This window comes from Brassica oleracea, chromosome C5 (assembly GCF_000695525.1).
Source record: "Brassica oleracea var. oleracea cultivar TO1000 chromosome C5, BOL, whole genome shotgun sequence".
Classification (NCBI taxonomy): Eukaryota; Viridiplantae; Streptophyta; class Magnoliopsida; order Brassicales; family Brassicaceae; genus Brassica; species Brassica oleracea.
In genome coordinates this window covers 40,339,418-40,350,329 of record NC_027752.1, presented here as the reverse complement: position 1 = coordinate 40,350,329, position 10,912 = coordinate 40,339,418, and the positions used below count along the sequence as shown (strand labels likewise).

Here is a 10,912-nt window from a genome sequence, read left to right as displayed (position 1 = left end):
AAATTTATATGAAATAAAAATTTATAAATGTCAAAATGCTAATTTTAAAATAATTTCAGTGTAAATATATTTTAGAATGAATAATAAAATTTTCTGTAGTTAAAATTGATATCAAATATATGATTAAATCAAAACATGGGTATATATGTAATTTGGTTATTAAACTCATTTGAATGATTCATCTAAATGGAGAAACAAACATAAAATTCATTCAAATGGTTCATTCAAATGACTCATCCAAATGGAGAAACAAACATGACCAAAAATTTGAATGGATCATTTAGATGGAGCACATAAATGGATCAGCTGAATGGATTCATCTAAATGAAGAAACAAACATGGCCAAAACATACGGTAAGAGAGGAGAAGAGAAGGAGAGTATTCACTTGTTAGAATCCGACAATCTCTCGAGACTCCGGCCATCCTCCAGGGAATAAGAAGACCACCTCCTCAAACCCCAAGAAGTTATCTGTATTTCCATCATAAACAAAAAGCAAACAATCAGAGATGACACAACTACAAAAAAAAAAAAACAGAGACTTGAAAAAAAGATAGGACTACTAAAAGTGTGTTCCATTCTTATGGTTACACGACAAACATAAATGGAATCAGAAGGAACATGGAGATATGTAATAAAAGTTGGAGATATGTAATAAACAACGTTTTACCAAAAACAAGTTTTTTGTATGTCTTGTTGTAAATCAAGAATCAAAGATTCCAACTTTTGACAAAGTTCATCGTACCTAAACCAAAAAACAAAACTCGTATACATAAACTAACACACACACGCTTGATCAAATAAAGCCCTACCATGAGACTCAAATGCCTCAAAGACATAAACTTTTCTCCATTCTTGGTTCTCTATGTCAATGATTTTCGGACAGGATGGATTTAATTACAATTTGATTTTCTCTAGTTGTTTGCATAATCTACTAAGAACCATGTGATGAGACATTTTTTAGATTTTTGATATTGCAGAATAATACGGAAGAGAGATGTTTACCCCATTGATAGTGTCCATGGGATGATCTTCGTCTATGTGGCAGCAGAGAGAGACGATATCAGAAATAGTCTGAGCAGAAGGGGCAAGCATACTCTTCCCTGAACTCATCTTCTCCCTCTACCTCCATGTGAAGGCTCGGTTCTGTCGAAACTATCAATAAGATTTGCAGAATATCTCTTTACTAACTAAGTTAAAGCCTCACCTTAGTCATCGAGATCGTGGCTGATCGTCCCATCGCCGGCGATAAGCCCGTCGGAGAGGTTAGCGTTCCAGTGAAGGAGCTTTTGGATCAGAACAAGGACGGCGGCGAAGAGGAGAAGACGGTGACGTACGCGGTGAGCAGGGGCAGATGTACATAGGTGACTATGGGGGAACGTGCCCCCTACTACTTTAAAAAAAAATTATATGTATATTAATTAAATATAATTATGTAATTGGTCGAGAAACAAAGCTTTATATTTTCTAACTTAAAACAATCTATAACACATTATTATATGACAGATCTATTGTAGCCCAAAATAAATATAAGTTCAGTTTTAAAAAGCTCAATCAAATGGTCAAAAAAATAATAATGGAAGTTGAAATTTACCTAATTACGCTATATCCACGTTTTTCATTGTCTTCTCCCTAATCACAAAAATCTAAACACCGAAAACAAAAAGATTGTGCCTAAGGGCATTTCCAATCTTACTTTATTTTTCACTCTAAAATAGAGTTTTGAGTAAAAATATTCTAATAGTACTTCATTTCTTATTCTATAATAGAGTAAAAATAGGTTTATTCCAAATATATAGTAAATTGTTTATTTTTTGTTAGTCACTCTATTTTTTACTGTAAAATAGAATACAATTAGAGCAAACTTCAAATCTATTATAGAATTACTATATTTTAGAGTAAAAATTAGAGTAAACTATTGGGGATGGTCTAACAAGTTCAAAAGAGAAACTAAAAGGTAAAGGTTTTTACCGTAAAACTAAATAAAATTTTGATTTGTGTGATTTAAGTAATAAGAAATTATGAGAGTGTAGAAACTATAGTAATGTACTAATTTTTTTTCATAAAAAAATTTAATGGAAAATATATCAAACCTAGAAAAAAATTTGCATTTACGTATGAAAACTCCGAAGATGATATGTCTTCTCCAAAAAAAAAAGAGACTCTAGAGATGATTTAAAGAGTTTATCTGGTGATTCAGGAAATAAGAAAAGAATAAATGGATATCCAAAATATGAAATTTCGTAAGATAATTTTGTAAGAAATTTTTTTAGTAATGAAACTTTATTTTATATTTTAAATGAGTTGATTAGAATTTTGTGCCCCCGATTAATAATAGTTCTACATCCACCACTGGCGGTGAGGCGATCGAACCCAATCCCTATCCCTCGAGACGATCAAAGACGACGACGACGAGATCATCCCAGGAGAAGAGATCAATCACGACATTTTGGAATCGAAATCGACTGATTTCAGGAAGTGGGGAGAGAGATAGAGATAGAGATAGAGATGAGAGAGAGGAAGAGATAAGCGACGTATCTTATTGTTCCTAATTAAGCGTCGGTTCTTGAATTAAAAGGTGATTTTTTTTTAATCAAAATTAATTTAAGCAACCTAACTAAGCAATCCCGATAATCATGCTCTAAGTAGTTAGTTACTTTTAAGTATAAATCACAAATACAAATATGAACTACATTGTTGTCGGTCAACCCATATCTCAGCTTGTGTTTATAAACATAATCTTTAACCATTGTCATATAATTATATTTACTCACTCAAAACAAAATCATCCCTATCATTCCTCGCAGTTTTACAGCTGGTATAACAAAATCACCCCTCTTGATTTCTTCCTCATTTTTCTAATCAATTCTTCGTTACTTCGTGTATCAATTTCGGGATAACAACAGATCTGTATCACATTCAAATCCCCATCAAACCATACATGTTAAGATATGAAGACTTCAGTATATATATGTTATGGTGTGTCTAAGGATTCTAAGCCTAACAAGAATCAGAAAATTTTATTATGTTATTCTGAATAACCTAACCAATACGACCACATTCCAATCAATTGAAGGATGCGACGTGGGCTACTAGCATCCTTCAGAGTCAGCGGAGATATAAAAGTCCTGACGGTAAAGCCCAATCTTAACTACCGCCTCGATATTTTTTTAATATGATCGGACTTACCATCTAGACCCATCTGTATCCAACCATTATTGTGTGATTATCGTGTGTTTAACATCTTTTAACTTTACTAGGTAATAACCCGCGTCTTGCGCGAAATTAAATATGTTTTTAAGATTTACATTACGAATTTGTTACACGTACAATACATTATACCACATGTATTGTAATGACATCAAACATAATAATATATTTAGGTGTTTTAATATTTTTTTGTATATTAATAGTAGATATGAAATTATTGGCTTTGTGAAATATATCTAACATATGTGTTGGATTTTATGCTAAGCTTAAGCAAAATATTAAATAGACTAAATGATTGTTTAAAAATTTAATTTGTTAAAAATGATCTTGTCCAAATCTGTCAAGTATTTTATTTTTTTAGGGAAGAAAATAGTCACCAATAAAAGAAAAATGAAAAGGGGATTAAATTTTGTTGAAACGGTTTGTTAGATCTATTGTCGACTTGATTTTTTAAAAATACTGATCACAAAATTTTAAATGTGAGACTTTAAAAAACTTAAGTAATTTAAAGTTTTTTTTAAAATTCAAAATGTAACATATATGAAATATTATAAATTTTATTATATGGTGAATATGATTGTTTAATTTTATATTATTAATATATATTAAACAATAATGATGAAGGATATACAAATTGTTACAAAATCTTTACTATTTGAAATAATTAATTGCAATATATATATATTTTACAACAAACATTTACAGACTCATCTTGACTCTATAAACCAAATCGGTAACTCCGCATCTATGTGAACGACGAAAGACGGTTGTTTCCTAGCACTGCGTGCTAAGCTATCCGCCCGTAGGTTCTCCGTCTGGGGTACATGAACGATATGTGAGTTGAGGAATCTTCTTTCTAAAAGCTTAATTTCTTCAAGGTAACTTTTAAATGCTGGTCATTCTTCTGGTTCCGAAACCATCTTCACCAATTGAGAACAATCTGTTGCAAACGTAACCTCAAACTGTATTAAATTATTTATACATTCAATTGCCCAAATTAATGCCCTCACCTCCGAATGAAGAGGTGAAAAACATGCTCTTACATTCCTTGTCCCTAATAAACCATCAAAACCCGGTAAAGTGCTATACAAGCCTTGCCCTGAAAATAAATTCTTATCTTTCCATGAACCATCTATGAAGCACCATCGTCCTGGAGTCGCTAGTGTGGGTCTGGTATGTACTTGATGCCCCCTCGTTTGATCATTTACTACATGTGCCTCAGCCCAAAATGCTGATTCTAATTCTGCTATTTTAAGTGTGTCCCTTGGATATTTTAATTATATTTGATCATATATATTTTAATTATATTTGATCATTCCATAGCTTTCATTTAAGAAAAAAAAAAGAAACTATCATTTTGTATATTAATAATTATTTTATGATTAGTTTAACAAAAAGTATAGTATATGTTTAGATGGACCAACTTAATTTTCTAGTAATTCTAAGAATCATTTTAATGATGACATGTGTCATAGTTAAAAGGTTGTAATGATTTTCTTTTAATATATACTATGTAATAATCCGCGCTTTGCGCATGATGTGATTAGTAGTTTAGTTATTTTTAATAAAAAGACATTAAATCTGTTTAATCTGGATTTTGGTTCGGTTTTAAGTTTTTTTTTTGGTTTTTAATCTTCTAAAATATGACTATTATTTTAAATTAATATTCATTTTAGTTTATTCGGTTAAAATATTTGATTTTTTTGATTTTTTCCGGTAAAAACTAAAAATTAATATTATTTGTTTATTTTCATGTTATGAATTTTAGATAGTCGTCATGTCGAACCAATAGTTTCGTATTATAGTTTCTAAACAGATAATAGTTTAATAAAAAGAAAATAAAATTATTAAGACAAATCATTTCACTACAATTTGGTCGGTAGTCAAAGAAGCATTAAGAAAAAAATATTTCAACTTTCAAAAAAAATTAGATACTTCAGTTATGGTGAATACTTAGTTACAAGGTGCACATGTATGTGTATGTAAAAAGTATATAAAAATAGTTGACAAATATATAAAGATATTATTAATTAATATTAAATGACATTTTTTTCAAAATAATACATGAAAAATAAAATTAAAATTAATTTAAAATAAAAAAGGCCTTGACATTAGTCAATTTTTCATATAAAGGAAATGAAATTGTATCCGTAAATAGGGGTGGACACATATCAAATATATGGGTATTTGGAAGCATTCGTGTCGATTCGATCTTTAGCCACCTAGATATTCGGTGACTCGGATATCCGAAATGTTTTAGAATTTTAAAGAATATCCGATTTGATCCGTAAATAAAACTAAAATTTAAAAATAATTGAAAATTTTAATAATATTTTATTACAAAAAGAAAAAATTATTTAAATTTTTGAATTCTAGTACCTAATATAATAAATTTAATTCATAAAATATTGTAAAACTGATATAAATTATAATATATATAACATATATATATAATTCTTTAAATATATGTATATATATGTATATAACACATCGAATTAGATATTTGTTCCTGGAAATATTGGTATTTGTGATTTGCTTCTTTTTTGGATATTGTATTTTTTTGATTTGTTTCATAGAGTTACGGATATCCAGATTTTTTGGTTCAAATCAAAACGGATAACGAATCGAATAAAAATTTATGAATATTTTGCTTAGTTTTATCTGTATATATAGTTTGGCTTTTGATTCGTTATCTATTTTTATTCGAACCGAAAAAATCCAGAGTTTTATTGAAATCATGTATGTGAGTTTTATATTAAAAAAAACGCAGAGTACATAGTGTGAACGCATTTATGAATATAGTGTGAACGGGTTAGCATACTTATTATCAAATCATTGTGTAACTGTCACATGTCTATTATAGTGTGAATGCATTTATTACTCTACTTCTCTTTTAATATATAAGAGATTTTATGGATGTTTTCAAGGTGGCAAAGGTGCAAATGTGCAATCCAACTGAAAAACAATCTTGCATGTTTCCTCTCATTCTTTCTCAGTAAACTCATCTACCAATCGTTTTTAGAGAACTCCATTTTTCCTTTAATCCGTATATTTTTTATAGCTTGCCATGAAATTAGTACTAAAATCTCAAAATATGTAAGGGAGTGTTTGTTTTAGTCTCTATATCAACATGAAAAAAATAATTTTAGCCCTTGGAATCGATAAAACACCATATCTACTGCATTCAAGTATATATATAATAGACAAAGATATGACAATTTTTTTTAATAATGACAAAATAGTATTCAGTCTGGTATAATTTCCATATACAAAATCGTTGAACATCCTATTGTATACACACACATATACACCCTCAATGTTTGTATTGATTTACCTCTAAACTCGTATAAGAAAATTGAAGAAAGCAAACATAAAACGTGAGACAGCCTTAAACGCGTTTGCGACTCGCGTAGCTTTTCCCTACATAATGATAATAATTACTATTGCTCTGATTTTTACTCCCACCACTAGAGCTTTTACCGCGCAGTATATAAGACAACGCCCTCCACAAAAACGACTTCCTCCGTCGCGGCGTAACGGCAGTCACGTGACCAGCATGTGCTCTCGTCGACTTCTTGATCACAAGCCCTCTAACTTCCTCCGGTGGCTTATAATGCCTAATCAACGGCCACTTGATCCCGTCGAAGAACGGATGCCGTTTGATATCTTGCGCACCCCTGGCGCATCCTAGCCTCTTCTTCGGGTCCTTAACCAAAAGCTTCTCAATCAAGTCCCTAGCTTCATCCAAGTCACTGTCCACGTGGAACCTCACGGTCTTAGTGGTCGACACTATGTTGCGCAGTGTTTGCTCTTTACTATCTCCTTTAAACGGCGTCGTTCCGTATAATAGCTCGTAGAGGAATATTCCGAACGCCCACCAGTCTACTCCGCTTCCGTGTCCGTTGCCGGAGACTAGCTCCGGCGCAAGATACTCATGTGTTCCGACGCAAGAACGTGAAAACGCCGTCACTGGCTCCGCAGTAAACTCTGAAACGATCTCCTCCCTCTCGTACTTCTCCTCGGCCGGTGCGGCAGAGAAGCAACCGCTTCGCCGCCGGCGAAGCGATGGCGAAGAGGATGTTCTCCGGTAGCGGCGAGATTTAAAAGTGGGGACAACGTCGGATTTGAAACATAGGTCGAAGTCCGATAGCATGACGTGTCCGTCCTCTCGGAGCAAAACGTTTTCCGGTTTAAGATCTCGGTACACGATTCCCATCGCGTGGAGGTACTCTAAGGCGACGAGAACTTCGGCGGCGAAGAATCTAACCGGCTGAAGCGGTAAACGGTTACCAGGTTGCTTGCGTAGCAAGGAATGTAAGTCTCCGTTGGGAGCGTAATCGATGAGGAGGCACGTGTAGTGAGACTCATCGATACGAGCGTGGAGTGTAGGGAGGAAAGGGTGGTCTAGCAAAGAGAGGATCTCTGCCTCCGTCTCGACCTGAGATAGCTTCTTGGCCGTGGTTAGGTTGTTACGGTCGATGACTTTTAGGGCGAATCTTGCGGAGGAGTCACGGAGGTTGCATAGGAAGACGCGGCCGAGGTTTCCAGTGCCGAGGTGGCGTATTAGTTTCAGGTGGCGAAGGTGGATGTTTCCGTCGGAGGAGAGGAGCTTAGCTGATTTGATTGCCGACCAGTGAGGATCTTGGCGACGGTGGTTGATGGTTGAGGAGGATGTGGATGAGGTTGTAACGGCTGAGGAAGTGGAGAGCCTGTCATTGAAGCTTAGGGTTAGGCTGGACCGACCGCTTGAGGAGGCGAATGTGCGGTCGGTGACGGTGGATGTGAAGCTGAGATCAAGATCGGTGTCAGGGAAATATATTTCTTCTTCCATTTTCTTGTTGGTTCTTGATTTTTTTTTTGTGTTTCAAGGGCGGGGAATTCTGAGTTATTTATAAAGAGGATAGTTGAGAAAAAAGTGATTAATTAGTTTAATTAATAATTAATTAAAAGAAAAAAAAAGTTATGTTTGGTTTAGGCCTGGGCGTTCGGGTACCCGTTGGCTTTCGGGTCGGGTTTTACGGGTTTTCGGGTTTTCGGGTTTATGCTTCAAAGACCCATAGTAATTTTTTTTTAAATACGGGTCGGATTCGGATAATATCACTTCGGTTTCGGTTATAATTTGTATTGCATCTTAAAACCCGTAAAGTAGTCATATATCATTCGGTTTCGGGTTTTTCGGTTCGGTTCGGATTATACTGAAGTACAATACATAATTAAAAAAATTAAACATAAAAAACATAATGAGTAAACTGAATTATAAAGCATCTTAAACACAATTATCCGAAAAATAGCAACTTTTCATAAGAAAAAACATCCAAACACATCAAATCCGATAAAACATCCAAAAGGACCGAAAGTAGCAAGAAAAAAACAACAACAAAGTCTCTATGACTTTGGCAAAACACATCAACTCCGAAAATAGGAAGAAAAGAACAACAACAAAGTTTTAAAAAGACAAACAACAAAGCATAAGATAATCTTTCGAGGACACGATCATTTGACAAACACAGACGCACTTGATAAGCTTTTATTCCTGCCAAAACAGAATAACAACAGCATTATAACAGAAACAAAATATTTGTAAGCAGAAAAAGCAGTGTATTCAATCAGAAAACTCAATCATAGACATTGTAAACTTCATAGAAAGAGAGAGCAAACATTACATTGTGAGTTGTGATAGTCCCCTGAATTCAATCAGCAAATTCTATTGAAAATACAGAAACAAGCATGTCATTATAAACACATATAAGAATCAACATAACGTGAACAAGTAGATTGAAGACATACCTCTTTCAAGTTTCTCAAGTTCTTCAATTTCCTCAAGAATTTGTGCATTTGTAATCACTCTTGACTCACACCGAATGTCCTCTTTTAGCCACTGCTCGGTACACATCAGAACCTCAATCATGTAGTGAGTAAGGCAGCTCCTAGAAGGGTCAATTAACCTCCCACTTGTACTGAAGGCACTCTCAGATGCAACAGAAGAAACTTGCAGGGCCAAAACATCCTTTGCAATCAGTGACAGAACAGGAAACTTGGTACAGTTTCTCTTCCAGAAAGATAGTACATCGTATTCCACACCAAGCATAAAATCTGGATTCTCAACAGCTTCTTTCAAGTATATGTCAAGCTCATCACGTTTGTCTCTCACTCCTGTCTCACTTAGCTTCTTCTTATACTTTCGGTCAATCCTCTTGTAGCCTAAACCATCTTCAACCAACTCCAAAGTATCAGTTGATTGATGTTCTTGTTGGCTACATTGAGAGGCTTGGGTGCTGGATTTTTTTGAATCATCAGAATCCCCTCTTCGACTCCTCCCATATCTCTCACTATACTCCTTGAACAAGCTACGCAGAATCCTTATCACAGAGTCATACATCTCCTTGCCTTCCAAGCTGCCCTCTCCATAAAGCTCATCAAAGCACATGCTTGCAAGATCCATCTTCTTCGTTGGATCAAATACAGTCGCCACAATTAACATCTTGTTGATGTTTTGTAGCCCATCCCAATACTTGTCAAACTTCTTATACATCTCCACAGCCTTTTTCTTCATCTCATGATCTCTGCTATGGCTCAAATCCTGCAGGTTCGCGGCTATGGTTACAATCTCCCCGTAACATTTGAAAGCATTGAGAGAGGTGGAAGCTGATACAATGACAGTGGAGTTGTAGAAGATGATCAGGAACCGGCTTAGTCTTTCTATTGCTTTCCAATCAATCATCTGAGGAGGACCCGTTCTCTTTTGCCCTTTCTCCACTTCCAAAAAGTAATCGTTGTACAGCTTGTCCTCTTGTTCCATTTTATCAAAAGCAACTTGAAACTTCAGGGCTGTGCTCAACATAAGGTAAGTGGAGTTCCACCTAGTCATGACATCTAATGGCAAGCTTCCTCTAGTAATTTTCCCAGCTTCCACCTTCTGCTCAAACGATGCCAGCCTATTTCCCGAAGCTCTAACATAGACCACAGCGTTACGAACAGCCTCAACACTCTCACTAACATCAGCCATTCCATCCTTCACAATCAGGTTGATGATATGTGCACAACATCTCATATGCATGAACTCTCCATCTAAGACCACTGCATCTTCGGACTGTGAAGAAAACTGACTTTGAAATCTTCTTAAAGCAGACGTATTAGCCGTTGCGTTGTCTACGGTTACACAGAATACCTTGGATATTCCCCACTCAACTAAGCAATCTAAGAGAACCTTAGATATTGTCTGACCTTTGTGATCAATGACGTGCTTGAACCCAAGGATAAGCTTCCTCAATCGCCAGCAATCATCAATGAAATGGGCAGTGACAACCATGTAACTAGCACCTGTGATCAAGGCAACAGAAAGATAAAAACATAAGGATCAAGCCAAGAACAAAAGGAACAAAACATAACAGACACTACTTACGTGTTACTTGAGCAGTCCAGATATCAGTAGTGACCGAAACTCTTTGCTTATTAGCTTTAAACCATTTTTTCATAGCAGCCTTCCTCTCCACATACAGCTCTACAATGTCTCTTGTTGATGTCCTCCTTGAGACAGGTCTGTCTAGATCCATCTACACACATAACATACCAAGTCAGATACAAATTTAAACAGAATCATTAAACAATGTATGCATTATAAAACGTAAGAGAAATCTAACCTTCTTACAGAAGTGTTTCCAAGCAACACTTTCTATGAAAGACAAAGGTAATTGTCCTATCACC

At 34.8% G+C, this 10,912-nt stretch overlaps 1 protein-coding gene and 1 long non-coding RNA gene across 2 annotated transcripts; both read right to left on the bottom strand.

Moving 5' to 3' along the window:
• Positions 1 to 141: 141 nt before the first annotated feature.
• Positions 142 to 1,366, bottom strand: LOC106293938. Its single transcript, XR_001260688.1, has 3 exons — positions 1,206 to 1,366; positions 1,004 to 1,144; positions 142 to 469 (listed from the first exon to the last, which is right to left on the bottom strand). It is a non-coding gene; the product is annotated as an uncharacterized LOC106293938 (long non-coding RNA).
• Positions 1,367 to 6,439: 5,073 nt separating this feature from the next.
• Positions 6,440 to 8,078, bottom strand: LOC106293120 (serine/threonine-protein kinase WAG2). Its single transcript, XM_013728794.1, has one exon. It carries the CDS (start codon positions 8,037 to 8,039, stop codon positions 6,597 to 6,599), a length of 1,443 nt encoding a protein of 480 aa, XP_013584248.1. The 5' UTR covers positions 8,040 to 8,078; the 3' UTR covers positions 6,440 to 6,596.
• Positions 8,079 to 10,912: the final 2,834 nt, after the last annotated feature.